General features: G+C 42.1%; 1 protein-coding gene across 6 annotated transcripts in view; it reads left to right on the top strand.

The window, feature by feature from the left end:
* Positions 1-22,151, top strand: part of clasp2 (cytoplasmic linker associated protein 2) — a 358,715-nt gene that overhangs the window by 58,190 nt on the left and 278,374 nt on the right. For all 6 annotated transcript variants that reach the window (XM_072252438.1, XM_072252433.1, XM_072252430.1 and 3 more), the window contains exons 5-7: positions 2,099-2,174; positions 12,714-12,811; positions 21,104-21,174. In XM_072252438.1, coding sequence (XP_072108539.1) covers positions 2,099-2,174; positions 12,714-12,811; positions 21,104-21,174 — 245 coding nt within the window. The remainder of the gene's footprint in view (positions 1-2,098; positions 2,175-12,713; positions 12,812-21,103; positions 21,175-22,151) is intronic.

The following is a 22,151-nucleotide window of genomic DNA, read 5'->3' as shown; positions in this document are numbered from 1 at the left end:
GCCAATTCTCTAGATTCTTTCAAGAAGGAGTCAGATAGAGCTCTTAAAGATAGCGGAGTCAAGGGATATGGGGAGAAGGCAGGAAAAGGGTACTGATTGTGGATGATCAGCCATGATCACAGTGAATGGCGGTGCTGGCTCGAAGGGCTGAATGGCCTACTCCTGCACTTATTGTCTATTATCATTCTTGTTCAGTGTTTTTCTTATAGTGGGCACGTGAATGTCAACTTTAGCAAGTTCTAGGGATTTCTGCAGGTCTTTTGCTGTTACCCCTGGGTTCTTTTTCACCTCCTTGCATGTTGTACTCTTGATGTGATCTTTGCAGAATGCCCACTCTTAGGGAGAGTAGCAATAGTACTGAATTTCATCCAAAATTTTATGTTACTCCAGAGGTTCACATACTCTTTTGAACCTAGACTGTGTTTGTTTAAATAATGTACTCAGTATTGATGAGAAGAAGTACAATTGTTTGTGAGTCATCAAATACAAGAGTCGAGTCAGAAACATTCATAACGTGACCCAGTTAATCCTGATACCACGTGCCAGACAAGAATGTCTGAATGTCTGGTACGACATGCTTTAAAAAAAAAGAAGTTTAGGTAGAATGTGTTTGTCTATTACTGTGACTTGGATGAAGATCAGACCATATTATGAGTAATGTAGAAAAACAGGTAACTTCAAAGGGTTTGCAAACTTTTCTTGCAACTGGCAGCGGAATTAGGTTTTTGGCCCATTGTGTCTGCACCATTAAATCATGACAGATTTATTTTTCCTCTCTGCACTATTCTCCTGCCTTCTTCGAGTACATTTGATACCCTTACTAATCAAGAACCTATCAACCTCTGCTTTAAATATACCCAATGACTTGACCTCCACAGCCACCTGTGGCAATGAATTCCACAGATTCGCCACTCTGACTTTATTTAAAAAGAAATCCTCCCAGTCTCTCTTCTGAAGGGACATCCTTCTGTTCTGTAGATGTGCCCTCCCTCTGATCCTAGAATCTCTCACTGTTGGAAATATCCTCTCTACATCACCTTATCTAGGCGTTCCAATATTTTGTAGATTTCCCCTCCCCCATTTTTAAAAAATCCAGTAAGTCCAGGCACAGAGCCATCAAATGCTTTTCATGTTAACTTTGCATTCCCAAGATAATTCTCATAAACTTCTGGTTTTCTCTAGTGCCAGCACATGCTTTATTAGATGTGTACCATTTCTTGGATAAAGGGGACAACATGCGGATTATCCCAAACAAAAGAAAATCTGCAGATGCTGGAAATCTGAGCAACACTCACAAAATGCTAGAGGAACTCAGCAGGCCAGATGGCATCTATGGGAAAAAAAAAGTACTGTCGACACTTCAACCCGAAACATCAATTGTACGCCTGGCCCGCTGAGTTCCTCTAGCGTTTTGTGTGTGTTGATGGGGATTATCCCATTTGCCTGTTTTTGCTCAACATCCTTCTGACCTCTTCCTCATCACGTATCTGTCCAAATGTTGTTTTTAAACATGTAATTCTGTCTGACTTTTCCACCACTTCCAGCAGTTCTTTCCAATACCACCACCCTCTTATGTTGAAATCTTTGCCCACTCACCTTAAACTAATGCCCTTTAGATTTTGACGAAATGTTTAAAATTTTTGGAGGAAAAAGACTGGCTATCTATTGCCATCCATTTTATAAACCTTAATGATCACCCCTCAGGCTCATCCTCATCAAGCAAAACATTTACCCCCCCCCCACCTCCGCCAAGTTAGTCCCTCTTCAGAACTCAGGTCATCTAGTCCAGGCAATGTTCCTGTCAAGCTTCTTCTCATCCTTCCTATTAGCATGATACAACCAGATTACACACAATATTCAAGTGCGGCCTAATCAACAAATTGTATAACTGTACCCTGAGCATCAACAAATTGCGATAATTGTTTCACAGTAGATAATTTGTCATTATTTTTTCTTGAGAAGTGCTGCATGCTAGTGTGCAGAATTTAAGATAAATTGGATTAGAGTGGGGATGATGTTTTCTGTGTGTTTGTTTCAAAACAATTAAATAATTGCAATCTGATTTGTTAAAAAACTATTGTAACTGCTTTTTTTCCAGTTATGGAGCACACCCATTGACCTTAAGCAAAATAGTTTCGCACATTTGCAATCTACTTGCAGATCCAAATAGCCAGGTATGTATTTTTCAGTGTTTCTTACTAATGTAATATATGGAATTATAAATAAGAACATTAGGTATAAGAACAGAATTAGGCCATTTGGCCCATCAAGTGTAAATGTAGGGTAAAAAAAAATCATTGTCTTGACAGACACTAAGTTGGCAACCCAGGTTCAAATCTGCTGCTGTCTGTAAGGTGTTCGTGCATTCTCTCTGTGACAGCATGGGGAGTGTACTCTTCCATGTTCTCTGGTTTCCTCCCGTGTTCCAAAGATGTATGGATTAGTAAGGTTTATTGGTCATGTGTTTAATTAGGAGGTGTGGGTTTGTTGGACCGGAAGGGTCTGTTACTGTGCTGTATTTTAAAATAAAAATAAAATTTAGAAAGTATATATTTTTCTGTGTAATTTTTGAAGTTCCATTTTTGAAAATTCCCCTGATTTTCCTGAAAACAGGTTAATATTTTGTACTAAATATGTTAAAATTTAGCAGAAACTGATAACGTACCAGGAAAAGTGAATTATTTGGTGGCATTCTATCTTTTGCATTAAGTGTGTTTTTGAAATAATTACCCAAGTTCAATGGTCATGAAACAATCCATGAATACAGCCAAATGAAACAGTGTTCCTCTGGGGCCAGGCTGCAAAATGTACACAGCAAATATCCAGTCACACAAAAAAAAATGTCTGTGTGTGATTTGTTCCTCAAATTCAGTTCACAGATGAATGCATGCACATAAACCAGCTTGTCATTCCAATGATTAGCCACTGGAGGGCAGCACTGACTGGAGAGGCCAGTCCCCAAACGAGCATGGATGCTGCACCACAACGCCTCCGTCCAAGACAGTCACCTGTCTTTGCGCTGCATGCCATCACTACACTGCACAGTAATGAACCAATCATTAGTGCTCAGTGTGAGTAGAGGAATGTGCTGAGTGAGACCTAGACGAATGATGCAGGGACACAAGTACAGCTTCTGCCATAGAGATTGGGGAATTTAAATGTTATTAAATTTGGTTTATGAATGTTGTGCCTTGCTGCTTCCAGGAAACGGGTACAGCATCCTTGGGGCCCCATACCACCAGGTTCAGGAGCAGCTATTTCCATTCAACCATCAGACTTCTAAACCAGCATGAATAATGTCACTCACCTCAACTCTGAGCTGATTCTGGAATGTATAGACTTGCTGTTGAGAACACCACAATTCATGTTCTCAATATTATTCATTTATTTATTCCTAATTGGTTTATTTTTTGTATTTGCAGTTTGTCACCTTTTGCAGAGTTATTTATTTAGTGAGGTAGAGCGCAGGGAAGGCTTTTTGAGCCACAAGCCCCAACAATCCCTGATTTAACCTTAGTCTAATTTAGGACAATTTCCAATGATCAATTAATCTACCAACCAGTATGTCATACATATGGGAGGAAACCAGAGCACCCAGAGGAAACTCACGCTGTCACAGGAAGAACATACTTGCTCCTTGCAGACAGCAGTAGGAATTGAATCCACATTGCTGGTACATAAAGCATTGCACTAGCCACAATGGTACTGTGTTTGTGTGTAGTTTTTCATTGTTTTTATTGCGTTTCATTCCTATACTGTGAAAGCCTGCAAGAAAACTAATCTCAGGTAGTATATGGTGACGTATTATATACTCTGATAATAAACTTACCCGGAACTTGGAGCCTCAGCATTCTTCCTGGCGCCCCTGGCATTAGCATCTTTTGGCTGCGCGTGCATCATTTGAGGGGAAGTGCAGCAACTTGTCAAGATGTCATTAATCAGCAATTGTGATCTCCACCAGTTACAAAAACAAGGACCCAGCGCCCTCTGAGTGGGTAAAGAGCATTTAAACTGGGGCTCCAGTGAGTGGACTGGTGAGCCATATTCTGAACTATCAAAATTTTTGGATGGCAAAGTATCAGTGTTTTACTGCACTTAGCTAGTTACCTGTCCATGTGGCTCAAGCTTCCTGTGTGGCACTTTATCAAATGTCGTTTGGAAGTCCATAATATATTGCATTACATATGTTTCCTTCATCAGCCTTCTATCACTTGATCAATAAAATTCTACCAAATTACTTTTATGACTTGATTGTTCCAAGTCTCTGCAGGCATTTTTTCATCAATCAATCTACTTCCAATTCTGTTCTTGGTTATTGTTTCTAAAACTTGACCTGCTACTGAAGTTAAACTGATTAATTGAGTTAAATATAGTATGTTTAATTCAATTAATCAATTATCAACTAAAGCTCAGCATTTAATACCATCATTCCCACAATCCTGATTGAGAAATTGCAGAACCTGGGCCTCTGTACCTCCCTCTGCAATTGGATCCTCGACTTCCTAACTGGAAGATCACAATCTGTGCGGATTGGTGATAACATATGCTCCTCACTGACAATCAACATTGGCGCACCTCGGGTGTGTGCTTAGCCCACTGTTCTACTCTCTATATACACATGACTGTGTGGCCAAGCGTAGCTCAAATACCATCTATAAATTTGCTGATGATACAACCATTGTTGGTAGAATCTCAGGTGGTGATGAGAGGGCGTACAGGGGCGAGGTATGCCAACTACTGGAGTGGGGCTGCAGCAACAACCTGGTACTCAAGGTCAGTAAGTTGAAAGAGCTGATTGTGGACTTCAGGAAGGGTAAGACGAAGGAACACATACCAATCCTTTGAGGAATCAGAAGTGGAGAGAGTGAGCAGTTTCAAGTTCTTGGGTGTCAAGATCTCTGAGGATCTAACCTGGTCCCAATATATCGATGTAGTTATAAAGAAGGCAAGACAGCAGCTATACTTCATTAGGAGCTTGAAGAGATTTGGCATGTCAGCAAATACACTCAAAAACTTCTATAGATGTAGCGTGGAGAGCCTTCTGACAGGCTGCATCACTGTCTGGTATGGAGGGGCTACTGCACAGGACCGAAAGAAGCTGCAGAGGGTTGTAAATCTAGTCATCTCCATCTTGGGTATTAACCTACAAAGTACCCAGGGCATCTTCAAGGAGCGGTGTCTCAGAAAGGCAGCGTCCATTATTAAGGACCTCCAGCACCCAGGGCATGCCCTTTTCTCACTGTTACCATCAGGTAGGAGGTACAGAAGCCTGAAGGCACACACTCGGTGATTCAAGAACAGCTTCTTCCCCTCTGCCATCCGATTCCTTAATGGACGTTGAACCCTTGGACACTAAATATATTTTTTAATATATGGTATTTCTGTTTTTTTGCAAGATTTTTAATCTATTCAATATACGTATACTGTATAAAGTATACTGAATAAGATTTATTATTTTTTATTCTATATTGTGTATTGCCTTGAGCTGCTGCTGTTTAGTTAACAAGTTTCACATACCATGCTGGTGATAATAAACCTGATTCTGATGTTGAATATAAAACATATGCTGCAGGAACAGGTCCTTTGCCTGCGCTGACTATTATAACGATATAACCATACAACAATTACAACATGGAAACAGGCCATCTCGGCCCTTCTAGTCTGTGCCGAACGCTTACTCTCACCTAGTCCCACCAACCTGCACTCGACCCATAACCCTCCATTCCTTTCCTGTCCATATAGCTGTCCAATTTAAATTTAAACGACAACATCGAACCTGCCTCAACCATTTCTGCTGGAAGCTCGTTCCACACAGCTACCACTCTCTGAGTAAAGAAGTTCCCCCTCATGTTACCCCTAAACTTTTGCCCTTTAACTCTCTACTCATGTCCTCTTGTTTGAATCTCCCCCACTCTCAATGGAAAAAGCCTATCCACGTCAACCCTATCTATCCCCCTCATAATTTTAAATACCTCTATCAAGTACCCCCCTCAACCTTCTACGCTCCAAAGAATAAAGATCCAACTTGTTCAACCTTTCTCTGTAACTTAGGAGATGAAACCGAGGTAACATTCTAGTAAATCATCTCTCTACTCTCTCTATTTTGTTGACATCTTTCCTATAATTCGGTGACCAGAACTGTACACAATACTCCAAATTTGGCCTTACCAATGCCTTGTACAATTTCAACATTACATCCCAACTCCTATACTCAATGCTCTGATTTATAAAGGCCAGTATTCCAAAAGCTTTCTTCACCACCCTATCCACATGAGATTCCACCTTCAAGGAACTATGCACGATTATTCCTAGATCCCTCTGTTCTACTGCATTCTTCAATGCCCTACCATTTACCATGTATGTCCTATTTTGATTAGTCCTACCAAAATGTAGCACCTCACATTTATCAGCATTAAACTCCACCTGCTATCTTTCAGCCCACTCTTCTAACTGGCCTAAATCTCTCTGCAAGCTTTGAAAACCTCCTTCATTTTCCACAACTCCACCTATATTAGTATCATCTGCATACTTACTAATCCAATTTACCACCCCATCATCCAGATCATGAATGTATATGACAAACAAAATTGGACCCAGTACAGATCCCTGAGGCACATCACTAGACACCATCCTCCAATCTGACAAACAGTTATCCACCACTACTCCCTGGCATCTCCCATCCATCCACTGCTGACTCAGTTTTACTACTTCAATATTAATACCAAACGATTGAACCTTCCTAACTAACCTTCCGTGTGGAACCTTGTCAAAGGCCTTACTGAAGTCCATCTTGACAGCATCCACCGCTTTACCCTCGTCAACTTTCCTAGTAACCTCTTCAAAAAAATTCAATAAGATTTGTCAAACATGACCTTCCACATACAAATTCATGTTGACTGTCCCTAATCAGACCCTGTCTATCCAGGTAATTATATATACCATCTCTAAGAATACTTTCCATCAATTTACCCCCAAACTCAGAGGCCGATAATTGCTAGGTTTACTCTTAGAACCCTTTTTAAGCAATGGAACAACATGAGCAATATGCCAATCCTCCGGCACCATCCCCATTTCTCATGACATTAGAAATATTTCTGTCAGAGCCCCTGCTATTTCCACACTAACTTCCCTCAATTTCCTAGGGAATATCCTGTCGGGACCCAGAGACTTATCCACTTTTATATTCCTTAAAAGCCCCAGTACTTCCTCTTCTTTAATCAGCATAGTTTCTATAACTTCCCTACCTGTTTCCCTTACTTTACCCAATTCAATATCCTTCTTATTGAATACCAAAGAAAAGAAATTGTCCAAAATCTCCCCCATCTCTTTTGGCTCCGCACATAACCGTCCACTCTGATTCTCTAAGGGACCAATTTTATCCCTCACTATCCCTTTGCTATTAATATAACTGTAGAAACCCTTTGGATTTATTTTCACCTTACTTGCCAAAGCAACCGCATATCTTCTCTTAGCTTTTCTAATTTCTTTCTTAAGATTCTTTTTACATTCTTTATATTCCTCGATCACCTCATTTACTCCATGCTGCCTATATTTATTGTAGATATCTCTCTTTTTCTGAACCAAGTTTCCAATATCCCTTGAAAACCATGACTTTTAACCTTTCCTTTCAACCTAACAGGAACATAAAGATTCTGTACCCTCAAAATTTCACATTTAAATGACCTCCATTTCTCTATTACATCCTTCCCATAAAACAAATTGTCCCAATCCACTCCTTCTAAATCCTTTCACATCTCATTAAAGTTAGCCTTTCTCCAATCAAAAATCTCGACCCTGGGTCCAGACCTATCCTTCTCCATAATTATATTGAAATTAATGGCATTGTGATCACTGGACCCAAAGTGCTCCCCAACACAAACCTCCGTCACCTGACCTATCTCATTCCCTAACAGGAGATCCAACACTGCCCCTTCTCTAGTTTGTACTTCTATGTATTGCTGCAAAAAACTATCCTGCACACATTTTACAAACTCCAAACCATCCAGCCCTTTTACAGTATGGGCTTCCCAGTCTATGTGTGGAAAATTAAAATCTCCCACAATCACAACCTTGTGCTTACTAAAAATATCTGCTATCTCCTTACAAATTTGCGCCTCCAATTCTCGCTCCCCATTTTATCCTACCAGAGCACCGCTGTAATATTTTCTCTGACAAGCAATGCAACACCTCCTCCTCTTGTCCCTCCGATTCTGTCACACCTAAAGCAATGAAATCTAGGAATATTGAGTTGCCAATCACACCCCTCCTGCAACCATGTTTCACTAATAGCTACCACGTCATACTTCCAGGTATCAATCCATGCTTCAAGCTCATCCACCTTTCTTATGCTCCTAACATTAAAATAAATGCACAAGAAATTTTCCACCTCTTACTCTCTGTTTATCGCTAACGGTGCAAACAACTTTACTATATTTTTCTTCCTTCTCCCCTACATCTGTTCCTATACTCTGGTTCCCCTCCCCCCTTGTATCTGGTTCAAATCCTCTGGAGCCTCTCTGGCAAATCTACCTGCAAGATTATTTGTCCCCCTCCAGTTCAGGTGTAAGCTGTCCTGCCGGAACAGGTCCCACCTTCCCTGGAAAACTGCCCAATTATCTATAAATCTGAAGCCCTCCCTCCTGCACCATGTCTTCAGCCATGTGTTGATCTGCGCTATCTTACTATTTCTAAACCCACCTGCAATTGGCACTGGTAGCAATCCTGAGATTGCTGTCCTGGAGGGTCCTGTCCTTCAACTTGGTGCCTAACTCCCTAAACTCACCTTTCAGGACTTCCTCACTCTTCCTACCCACGTCATTGGCCCCGACATGGACCACGACATCTGGCTGCTCACCTCCCTCTTGAGAATACTGAGAACTCGATCCGAGATATCGCGGACCTTGGCACCAGGAAGGCAACAGACCATCCGGGATTCTCGATCTCTTTCACAGAACCTCTTATCTGTCCCCCTAACTATCGAATCCCCTATCACTACTGCTCTCCTCTTTTCCCTCTTTCCCTTCTGAGCTGAGGGTCCCGTCTCGGTGCCAGAGGTGCAACCACTGCAGCTTGACCCTGGTAGGTGGTCCCCATCAACAGTACCCAAAATGATGTACTTATTATTGGGGGGAACGGCCACAGGAGTGCTCTGCTCTTTTTGTCTATTCCCATTCCCTCTCCTGATGATCACCCAGCTACCTGTCTCCTGACTATTAGGGGTGACTATCTCCCTGTAACTCCTGTTTATTTCTGCCTCTGCCTCCCGAATGATCCAAAGTGACAATCTAATTCCCATCTCCCTGCAGATTGTCTGTATACCTCCACCCTTCCTCTTGTATCTTTTCAAATACCTCTTGAGCATTACTGTTCTATCTTACCCTGGCAGCACTTATCAGGCAACTACAAATATGTATACTTTTTAAAAAAAAACTGACTTGCACATCTCCTTTTTATAATTTCACTTTCACCTTATACCTATCCTCCCTAATATCTGTGATCCCCACCCTGGGAAAAGAGTGTCTATACTATCTATGCCTCAAAACTTTATATATTTCCAGTCTGATTGCCCCTCTGTGGCGTTCCAGTTACTGGTTTAATAAGACCATAAGACGTAGGAGCAGAGTTAGGCTATTTGGCCCATTAAGTCTTCTCTGCCATTCGATCATGGTGATTTATTTTCCCTCTCAACTGCATTCTCTTTCTTACCTTCTCTCGTAACCTTTGTTGCCCTTACCAATCAAGAACCTGTCAACCTTTGCTTTAAATATATCCAATGACTTGGCCTCTACAGCCTTCCGTGGCAATCAATTCCGCAGATTCACCACCCTAAAGAATTCCTTCTCATCTCATTTCTAAAGGGATGACCTAGTCTGAGGTTGTGCCCTCTGGTTGTAAACTTTCCCTCTATTGGAAACACCTCCACTCTTTCAACTCTGTCAACCTTTGCTTTAAATATATCCAATGACTTGGCCTCTACAGCCTTCTGTGGCAATCAATTCCGCAGATTCACCACCCTAAAGAATTCCTTCTCATCTCATTTCTAAAGGGATGACCTAGTCTGAGGTTGTGCCCTCTGGTTGTAAACTTTCCCTCTATTGGAAACACCTCCACTCTTTCAACGCCTGTAAATATTCAGTAGATTTCAATGAGATCCTCCGCCCCCCCCCCCCCCCAGCCATTCTTCTAAACTCCAGTGAGTTTCAGCCCACAGCCGTCAAGCTGTCCTCGTACCTTAACTCTTGAATCCCTGGGATCATTCTTGTAAACCTCCTTTGGACCTTTACCAATACCTACATGTTCTTTTTTAGCTAAGGGGCCCAAAACAGCTCTCAGTACTGCAGATGTGCTTTGACCGATAACTTATGAACTCTTGGCATCTTACATTCTTTTTTGACGAGGACCTAATATCTGCAATTTTCCAGTCTTTAGACTCCGCCTTGCTTCAAAAGGTGTTTGGATTATGTTCAGAGTTTCTGCAGTTTGCTTCTTTAATTCTTTTGCATGTATGAATTGAATGTGTCCCCTGATTCCAATGACAGTTTCTAGGCCTTCCAGGATTTTGACTGCATCTTTCTTTAGCTAGACTCTAGCAGTATTTTCCTTCATGTAAAGTGCTCATCTAGTAAACCATCCATGACCTCTCCTTCATGGTGTGCATTTCTGTTTGGTATCTAACAATCATTTTTCTATCGAATATAGAAACCCTGTGGAACATTTTAATCTCTTTTTTTGTCTGCTGTTCAGTTTTACCTCTTTCTTTGCCTTCAATTTTTCTACCCTTTGCAACTTCCTGTACTTGGCTTGATGTTAACTAGAAATCATCCTTCTAATTGTCCCATTTTAGTCATCTATGCGGATTGGGCTTTAACCATCATGTTCTCAAAGGCAGGCAATTAAATGCTAGCTCAGCCTGTGAAGTCCACATTCCTTGAATAATAAAAAAAAGTATAGTGTATGAATGATCTCACCCAGCACTTCATAGTTACTATAGATTTCTTCCAGTCATATATGAAAATTATACCATTATAAAACATTATCAGTATTGAGAACTTGGAGCCAATAATGTTTTGGTACATTTTTTGCTGTTTTTTACTGTTTTAATTAGGGTGTTGGAATAGACTCTGTAATTGTTATTTTTCTTACAGTTTAACTTTGTACTTCTGTTTTTTTTAGTTTTTCTGTTTGTTGTTTAATTCAAGCAATGGAATTGAATGGAATGCCTTTTGTCAACAATCTGGTATGAGAGGACCAGACCATGTTGGATTGGGTTCTTCCTCTCTGTGCTTTCCCCTTACCACTAGGCTCTTTGTCTTTCATTCTTTCTCTTTCCTTTCTCATTTTGTTCTTTTACCAATAAATGATTGTAAGCAACAAGTTTTATGCCTCATTCTTCTGAAGAACCCTGGATCAGAAGTGCTAGGGTCCAGCAGTAGTTAGACTTGAGAACATTGAACATTTGGTATTCATCCAGTTTTTTGTTGCACGTTTCTAACTGTTTCTAAATCGGACATTCTTCTTTTTGTACATTTCATGATAGCTGGCCTGAAAGAATAGGTGTAATCATTCTTAAAAGATTTTTTTTAACTTCACCTGTTAGCTTGCTCCACAGAACTGGCCGACATCTTCTCCTGAGAAGGTTCCAGTGAGCAACTGGAGTGCAGGTTTTGTTTGTGGTTGTTTTGGTTGTGACCTGACAGAGATTTGGTTGCATTAATCTTTAGGGAGTGATGTCTCATTAATGTAGCGTCCATTATTAAGGACCTCCAGCACCCAGGGCATGCCCTTTTCTCACTGTTACCATCAAGTGGGAGGTACAGAAGCCTGAAGGCACACACTCAGCGATTCAGGAACAGCTTCTTCCTCTCTACCATCTGTTTCCTAAATGGACATTGAAGCTTTGGACACTATTTCACTTCTTTTAGATACATATTTCTGTTTTTGCATGTTTTTTAAAATATTCATTATACATAATTGATTTACTTGTTTATTTAGTATTATTATTATTATATTTTTTAGTTAAAGTCTGTCCTGAGCCTTATAGACTCATCAGGTCGATGCTTATACCAGTTTCCGTGGCGTGAAGCAACTGAGAGTACGAGACTCCCCCCCCCCCCCCCCCGCCCCCCCCGGGATAGGATACCAGTCTATTGCAAGGTTAACCCCTAGCATTTTTGCCGGTATCTATTTTCAGCTGGGTGGACTGGAGCAGTGTGTGGTTAAGTGCCTTGTTCAAGGACACAACATGCTGCCTCGGTTGGGGCTCGAACTCACGACCTTCAGATCGCTAGTCCAATGCCTGGGCCACGTGCCACATGTCTTTTATTTACTATTATTTTTTTTTCTCTCTGCTAGATTATGTATTGCATTGAACTGCTGCTGCTAAGTTAACATACTTCACGTCACATGCCAGTGATAATAAACCTGATTCTGATTCTTTTGGACATGTTGGTTTAATTTTCTCAAATGCTCTTCCCAAATGCGCACCTGAAACAGGCATTATTGTATCAAGCTATTTCTCATCCCAACCAAGCAACAATCTCTTCATTTGTGTTCACTTCCCATCCCCATTGCTTGGATTACAGCTTGTTTAATCTTCCTCTTCATAAACTTTGGTTCACTGGCCATAGGTTTTCCTCAGACATTTTTGTCCAGCCCTTACCCCTGAAAGCTTATTCCTACTTCCCACTGTTAAAGTTTGTTCATCATATCCACAGGTAAGAGATACAGCCATGAATACAATGGTGGAGATTTATCGGCATGTTGGAGAGAGAGTCCGAGCTGACATTTGCAGAAAAGGAGTTCCACAAGCACGGTAAGATTTTTCAATGACTTGAAGGTCAATTATTTGATATATTGCATGTTCATCAGTTTTTTTATTGTCATACATTACATAAATCAGCCCACCTCTAAGGTCTATGAATCTTTGAAATTCTCTGCCTTGGAGAATTATGGTGATGAAATCACCGAATATATTCAGGTTGGCCTTTTACAGACATTTTAAATCACAGTGGAGTGAAGATGTGTGGGGGAAGAGCAGGAAGGTGGTGTTGAGGCCTAGAATGAGTAAACCACAATTTTATTGCAAGATTGAGGGCAAAGGGCTGATTGATGTACCTAATTTTCAAGCCCCTAATGCGTAAAAATATAAATACACCATAATAGAAGGTTAAAATAGTTCATGTCAGTGCCCTTCAGAAGTATTTGTTAAGGTGCACTCACTGAAAACAAACTTCTGCCTTAAAGCTCTGCCCTTTCTCCAACCTTGGCCATGCCAGCCTTTCTGCCCATGTACACTGATCCCAATTTACCCCATGGGGCCCATACTATTCTACGCCCTGCTTATTTAAGTGCCTTTCTAAATGTTTCATAAACATAGTAATTGTACCTGACTCCAACACCAGCTCTGATAGCAAATTCCAGGTATGAGCCATCTCTGCATAAATAAAACTTTCACCACCTTTCCCTTTTAATACGACTTCCTCTTAACTTCAATCACGACCCTCTTTGATAGTTCTACTAAGCTGAAGGTTATGAAGGTTAAGTAGACAAAAAAAAAATCAGACTATTTAACCATATCTGTTTCTCTTATAATGTTGTAAGCATACGAATACAGATGAAGTCCTCAGGTATAGTCAGGTTCAGAAGGAGAGCTGATCTTAGTGACTAAATCTGACTGCCTGACCCAGTAGATACAGGGACAGTCTTTCTGCTAGTTCAAGTCAGAAATGAAATGAGGGATCAGCTGTTCAGACCTGAGATGAGAGAGATTACCCAGAGGGTGATAACTCTTGATAGTTTATCTCATGAGAGGTCTGGGGACTTTGGTAGTGAGTACATACAAGATGGGGATTGATAGATTTTGGAATATTGAGGCAATCATGAAATGTGTGGTTTGTGCATGATCGTATTGGATGGATGAGCCTGCACAAATGGGCTAATAACCTTGTCCCTGAAATTTCTTATTTTCTCATATCTTGATCTTCATGATAGAAGACCGTGAATTATTAATGGAGGAGAGGAATCTGAGGGTGTTTTGAGATTTTTTTTGCGGTAAAACAACGCCATGATATTTTGCAACACACAAAATGCTGGAGGAATTCAGCAAGTCAGTCAACATTTACAGAGGGGAATAAGCAATCGTGTTCCGGGTCAACACTCCTCATTTATATATTCTCCTCCACAGCTGTTGCCTGACTTGCTGGGTTCATCCAGCATTTTGGGTATTGCTCAAGATTTCCAGTATCTCCACAATGTCAGCACCTGCCGACACTTTGCCTTCCACTTTGATCTTTCAATAGTAATGTTTTGGTGAGGGAATCGCGAGGTAATTGACCCTCATGTGGCCTTATCACAATGCAATAGTGATGAGGCCATGTCTTTGTCAAAAATATTCATCTGTTTCCCTTTTATGGGAGGGATGGTAAGGAGTATTCAGGAGAGACAAATGAGATTGTAAAAAAAGCTGCTCAGCTCAGTAAGAGCATTGTAGATGACGGAGAGGCCAGGGATGAGGACAGTGCAGAGGTTGGAGAGGACAGAGCTGAGGGCATGGGGGGGCTAACAGCGAGGGTGAGGTCGAGGGCATGGGGGCAAGCGGCAAGGATGGGGTTTTATTGGGTGCAGGGGTGGCTGACGACAATATTCATAATTTTCCTAAAAGTGGCGGCGATCAGTTACCTCCTTGAAATTTTGCAGATGGATAGGGAGACTTGTAATTTAAAGATGATTGGATAACAGTATAACTCCAGTGTTTTATTTGCTGTTTAGAAATGTGTGGTTAATGGAAGTGAGTAGAATATATTGAATGATGTAAGGAACAGGTGAGGGCCTGAGTTGTCTGAAGAAGCTGGATAGGCTTGGTTTTTGCCTAGAGAGTTGGAGGCTGAGGGGTTTCCTTATAGAGGTGTATAAAATCATGAGGAGCATAGATGAAGTGAATGATCAGTCTTTTTCTCCAGGTGAGTGGGTTCCAAAACTAGTTGACGCAGATTTGATGCGTGAGGGAAAAAATTTAAAAGGAAGCATCGAAACATGTCATTTGGCTTAATATTGCCCAGGCAATCAATGAGTACCTTCTGCATTAATCACATCTCCCACCCTTGAGGTGGTATTTCAGATGTTCATCTGGATATTACCTAAATGTTATCAGTGATTCACCTTTGACCATAGTTTCATAGAAAACCTACAGCACAATACAGGCCCTTTGGCCCACAAAATTGTGCCGAACATGTCCCTACCTTAGAAATTACTAGGCTTACCCATAGCCCTCTACTTTTCTAAGCTCCAGGTACCTATCCAAAAGTCTTTTAAAAGACCCTATCATATCCGCCTCCACCACCGTTGCCGGCAGCCCATTCCATGCACTCACCACTCTCTGAGTAAAAACTTACCCCTGACATCTCAGTACCTACTCCCCAGCACCTTAAACCTGTGTCCTCTTGTGGCAACCATTTCAGAACCATTTCAGCCCTGCGAAAAAGCCTCTGACTATCCACGCGATCAATGCCTCTCATCATCTTATACACCTCTATCAGGTCACCTCTCATCCTCCGTCGCTCCAAGGAGAAAAGGCCGAGCCACTCAACCTATTCTCATAAGGCATGCTCCCCAAACCAGGCAACATCCTTGTAAATCTCCTCTGCACCCTTTCTATGGTTTCCACATCCTTCCTGTAGTGAGGTGACCAGAACTGAGCACGGTACTCCAAGTGGGGTCTGACCAGGGTCCTATATAGCTGCAACATTACCTCTCGGCTCCTAAACTCAATCCCACAATTGATGAAGGCCAATACACCGTACGCCGCCTTAACCACAAAGTCAACCTGCGCAGCTGCTTTGAGCATCCTATGGACTCGGACCCCAAGATCCCTCTGATCCTCCACACTGCCAAGAGTCTTACCAGTAATACTATATTCTGCCATCATCTTTGACCGACCAAAATGAACCACTTCACACTTACCGTGGTTGAACTCCATCTGCCACTTCTCAGCCCAGTTTTGCATCCTATCAATGTCCTGCTGTAACCTCTGACAGCCGTCCACACTATCCATAACACCTCCAACCTTTGTGTCATCAGCAAACTTACTAACCCATCCCTCCAGTTTCTCATCCGGGTCATTTATAAAAATCACGAAGAGTAAGGGTCACAGAACAGATCCCTGAGGCACTCCACTGGTGACTGACCTCCATGCAGAATATGACCCGTCTACAACCACTCTTTGCCTTTTGTGGGCAAGCCAGTTCTGGATCCACAAAGCAATGTCCCCTTGGATCCCATGCCTCCTTACTTTCTGAATAAGCCTTGCATGGGGTACCTTATCAAATGCCTTGCTGAAATCCATACACACTACATCTACTGCTCTTCCTTCACCAATGTGTTTTGTCACATCCTCAAAAAATTCAATCAGTCAGTCAGCCAGTGCCTCTTCCCCAGGGCACCACTGCTCAATACAAGAGGACATGGCTTTAAGGTAAGGGGTGGGAAGTTCAAGGGGGATATTAGAGGAAGGTTTTTTACTCAGAGAGTGGTTGGTGCGTGGAATGCACTGCCTGAGTCAGCGGTGGAGGCAGATACACTTGTGAAATTTAAGAGACTTACTAGACAGGTATATGGAGGAATTTAAGGTGGGAGGTTATATGGGATGCAGGGTTTAAGGGTCGGCACAACATTGTGGGCTGAAGGGCCTGTACTGTGCTGTACTGTTCTATGTTCTATCTACAGGCTCAAGCTTTTCAGTCTGCTGCAAGTCATCACTACAATCACCAAGATCCTTTTCCATAGTAAATACCGAAGTAAATTATTCATTAAATACCGCTGCTATTTCCTCTGGTTCCATACATACTTTCCCACTGTCACACTTGATAGGTCCTATTCTTTCACGTCTTATCCTCTTGGTCTTCACATACTTGTAGAATGCCTTGGGGTTTTCCTTAATCCTGTCCACCAAGGCCTTCTCATGGCCCCTTCTGTCCCTCTTAATTTCCTTCTTACGCTCCTCCCTATTAGCCTTATAATCTTCTAGATCTCCAACATTACTGAGCTCTCTGAAACTTTTGTAAGCTTTTCTTCTTGACTAGATTTATTACAGCCTTTGTACAGTGCGGTTCCTGTACCCTACCATAACTTCCCTGTCTCATTGGAATGTATTTATGCAGAACTCCACACAAATATCCCTTGAACATTTGCCACATTTCTTCCGTACTCTTCCCTGAGAACATCTGTTCCCAATTTAAGCTTCCACTTTCCTGCCTGATAGCTTCATAATTCCCCTTGCTCCAATTAAACGCTTTTCTAACTTGGCTGTTCCTATCTCTCTCCAATGCTATTGTAAAGGAAATAGAATTATGATCATTATCTCCAAGATGCTCTCCCACTGAGAGATCTGACACCTGACCAGGTTCATTTCTCAATACCAAACCAAGTACAGCCTCTCCTCTTGTAGGCTTATCTACATATTGTGTCAAGAAACCTTCCTGAACACACCTAACAAACTCCACCTCATCTAAACCCCTTGTTCTAGGGAGATGCCAATCGATATTTGGGAAATTAAAATCTCGCATCACGACAACTCTGTTATTTTTACACCTTTCCAGGATCTGTTTCCCTATCTGCTACTCGATATCCCTGTTACTATTGGGCGGCCTATAAAAAACACCCTGTAAAGTTATTGACCCCTTCCTGTTCGCATAGAGACTCTGTAGACAATCCCTCCATGGCGTCCACCTTTTCTGCCGCCTTGACACCATCTCTGATCAACAGTACCACGTTCCCACCTCTTTTGCCTCCCTCCCTGTCCTTTCTGAAACATCTAAGACCTGGCATGTGAAGTAACCATTCCTGTCCCTGAGTCATCCAAGTCTCTGTAATGGCCACCACATCATAGCTCCAAGTACTGATCCACGCTCTAAGCTCATCCGCTTTGTTCACAACACTCCTTACGTTAAAATAGATGCATCTCAACCCTTTGGTCTGAGCGCGTCCCTTCTCTATCACCTGCCTATCCTCCCTCTCACACTGTTTACAAGCTTTCTCTATTTCTGAGCCAACCTCCTCTTCCCCAGTCTCTTCAGCTCGGTTCCCACCCCCCAACAATTCTGGTTTAAACTCTTCCCAGTAGCCTTAGCAAACCTCCCTGCCAGGATATTGGTCCCCTGGGATTCAAGTGCAACCTGTCCTTTTTGTACAGGTCACACCTGCCCCAAAAGAGGTCCCAATGATCCAGAAATCTGAATCCCTGCCTCCTGTTCCAGTCCCTCAGCCACGCATTTATCCTCCACCTCATTCTATTCCTATTCTCACTGCTGCGTGGCACAGACAGTAATCCCAAGATTACTGCATTTGCTGTCCTGCTTCTCAACTTCCTTCCTAACACCCTGTAGTCTTTTTTCAGGACCTCTTCCCTTTTCCTACCTATTTCATTGGTACCAATATGTACCACGACCTCTGGCTGTTCTCCCTCCCACTGCAGGATATCTTGGACGCGATCTGAAACATCCTGGACCCTGGCACCTGGAAGTCAAACTACTATCTGAGTTTCTTTCCTGTGTCCACAGAATCGCCTGTCTGACCCACCTAACTATAGAGTCCCCTATCACTGCTGCCATCCTCTCCCTTTCCCTACCCTGCTGAGCCACAGGGCCAGACTCTGTGTCAGAGGCACGGCCACTGTAGGGGCCCCCCCCAAAAATACTCAAACAGGGGTACTTATTGTCAAGGGGTACAAGCACAGGGGTACTCTCTTGTACCTGTCTCTTTCCTCCTTCCTCCTCCTGACTGTGACTCACTTGTCTGTCTCCCGTGGCCCTGGTGTGACTTCGTGCCTATAATTCCTCTCTATCACCTCCTGGCTCTCCCTGACCAGGCAAAAGTCTTCGAGCTGCATCTGCAGTTCCTTAACTCAGTCCCTTAGGAACTGCAGCTCGACACACCTGGTGCAGATATGGCTGCCTGGGAGGCTGGGAGACTCCAGGACCTCCCACATCTGACACCGAGCACAGAAAACTGGCCTCACACACATACTTCCTTCTTTCCATAAATAACACCGGTAAACCTACCTCGCCTCAACCCATTACCACCTAAGCCCGTTGAACCAAAGCCTTATCACTCTGCTGCTTCTCACTTCACTGCCCGCTGGATATGGTGGTCTTTTTAAACCTTTCAGGCAATGTATTCCAGGTACTCACCACTCTGGCTCAAAAAGATTCCTCTGAATTTTCTTCACCCTTGCACTAAATTGATACCCTCTAATTTAATTGACCTCAGGTAAGTGGATAGATTTCTTGCTGTCTAGCCAATCAATGCCCCTTATAATTGTATGTACCCTAATTGTGCCCCCTCTGCTCCAGGGAGAGCAGACCCAGCTTCTCCTGTCTCCACATAACCAAACTGCTCCATCACAGGTAATATCCTGATGAACCTCTTCTGCACCCTCTGGAGCACTGTCAGATTCTTATAAAAGCAAAAATGTAATGCTGAGTATTTATAAAGCATTGGTCAGACCGTATTTGGAGTATTATGATCAGTTTTGGGTCCCTGTCATTGAGCAGAGTCCAGAGGAGGTTCTTGTGAATGACCCAGGAATAAAAGGGATGATGTATGAGGAGCATTTGATGACTCTGGGCCTGTACTCAGTGAAATTTAGAGGAATTTGTTTGGTGTGGGGGTGCAATTCTCATTGAACCCCATCGAATATTGAAAGACCAAGATGGACTAAAAGTGCAGAGGATGTTTCCTATAGTGGGGAATCTAGGACCCGAGGACACAGCCTCAGAGTAGAAGCACGTCCCTTTAGAACTGAGAGGAGGCAAACTTCTTCAGTCAGACAGAGGAGAGTGTGTAGAATTCATTGCCACAAATGGGTGTGAAGGCCAAGTCATCAGGTATATTGAAAGCAGAGGCTGACAGGCTCTTGATTAGTAAGGGCATCAAAGGCTACAAGGAGAAAGCAGGAGAATGGGATTGAGAGGGATAATAAATTAGCCATGATGGAATAGTGGAACAAACTTGATCGGCTGAGCTGCTTAATTCTGCTCCCATGTTGTATGGTTATGGTCTTAAGGTATTATCACAGGGTGACCAGAATTGCACATTACACTACAGCTCCAGTTGAGGAGGTTTGTGTGGAGAGTGAAAATCCATCCATATTGTACGAATGAGTTCAAGGGTTAAATTTTTCAGAACTGTTTACATGATTTGAGCTGATTATTGTAATTATAATTGGTGATTTTTTTTAAGGTATTGGCTACTATAGTTAATATTGAGCACTGCAAACAAGGAAAGATCACACGTGCAAATAGGAAATGAATTAGATATTGAGAAGTCAGGGAACCACAATTCTGAAAATTGAATAAAGGACCCACTTAAACTTGAGAAATCATACGTTAAATGGGTTTGCAATGAAATCCCATGCATACTATTCAGAATCAGAATCCTTTATTATCGCCAAGTATGTGGACACATACAGGGAACTTGATGCCGGTTTCCCTGAGCTCTCGCTGTACAAAATCAAAAAGCAAACAAAACAATAATACAAATAATCGTGAACTATATACAATGAGGTATACCTGTGTATGTACAGATGGACTTGGTTTATAATAGACTAAAATTCATGTGTTCATAAGACTGATGGCATACGGAAGGAAACTGTTCTTGTACCTATTTGTCCTGGCATACAGTGATCTAAAGCGCCTACCAGAAGGAAGGAGTTGGAACAGGTGATGTCCAGGGTGTGATGGGTCTACAATGATGCTGCTTGCTCGCTTCCTGACTCTAGATGCATCTAAGTCCTGGATCGAGGGCAGCTTCACACCAATAATCCTTTCCGCAGCCCTGACGGTTCTTTGGAGTCTATACTGGCCTTGTTTGGTAGCTGATCCAAACCAGAACATTTTGTGTTTCTGCAGTTTGATATGATGCAAGTGCTGTAAGGAAAACATTCGCTACATTCGAGTAGTGGGTATGGTTACTTAGTTATTACTCTCAAATTACAAAACTGACATGACTCATTTATTGCTGCACTGCAGCTGATTAGTTTGCTGTGTGAGAGTCTTCTATTAGACATTGAGAATTATTTTGTGATACACATTAATGTGATTTAAATTTTCAGTTTACAGATACTGTTTGGAAAATTTGATGATGTACTAGAATCTGGAAGCATGGTTTTGAGTTCTGGCCATGGTAAGTTTCGAATAAATGCATGCATTAATTATTTTAAGGCTTCTGAGTGCAACACCAGCGTATCAATACCAATAAGTTGAGTGTATTAGATAATTTCATTTCATCGAGCTTCATTTGTCAATATTTATTTACATTTGTTTTTAGGTGACCATTAAGAGCAAAGTGGTGGTTAGTTCATATAACAGTGTTCTGTGAACTTTGAACTATAAAGTTGATTTACTTGATCCTTAGTTCCATTTAAATTCCTACTACGTGTATTTTCAGAAAACTTCATGTACTAAATTAGTGGTCGCCAACCTTTTTAAGCCCAAGATCCCCTACCTTGGCCTTAGTGAAAGGCAAGATCTACCCACTAAATCGTTTAGAGAAAAAACAACTCAGATTGTACTTCCAACTTGAGGCCTTTTATTTGGGCTAATTGTATATGAATTACATAAAATGCTTTTGCCGAACTTTCAAATTAATTCAACCAAGAAAACACTGTAACTAGCATATCAAACAGGCCATAGCTGTCTTTCTTTAAGAATATTACAATACTTCATACCTTTTGTAGTAACTTCTACTTTGAAAAAGGACCACTCGACAACTTCATGTCCAAAGGATCAACTTTATCTAGGGCGGCAAAACCAATGCGGCGGAGGGGCTTATACATGCGCAGAAAAGACCGGAAGTAAAACCCCACAACCCTGGAAACAACCTCTGTTTACAAACAGCTTTCCGTAGTGGGAATATTGCTATATGAGTTAGATATGGCCCTTGTGGCTACGGGGGGAGTTAGATATGGCCCTTGTGGCTACGGGGGGGGAGTTAGATATGGCCCTTGTGGCTACGGGGGTCAGGGGGTATGGAGGGAAGGCTGGGGCGGGGTTCTGAGTTAGATGATCAGCCATGATCATAATAAATGGCGGTGCAGGCTCGAAGGGCCGAATGGCCTACTCCTGCACCTATTTTCTATGTTTCTATGTTTCTATTACCAT

Source organism: Mobula birostris, chromosome 1, assembly GCF_030028105.1.
Source record: "Mobula birostris isolate sMobBir1 chromosome 1, sMobBir1.hap1, whole genome shotgun sequence".
NCBI classification, from domain to species: domain Eukaryota; kingdom Metazoa; phylum Chordata; class Chondrichthyes; order Myliobatiformes; family Myliobatidae; genus Mobula; species Mobula birostris.
The sequence above is the reverse complement of the archived record's forward strand: the minus strand, read 5'-3'. Positions and strand labels throughout refer to the sequence as shown.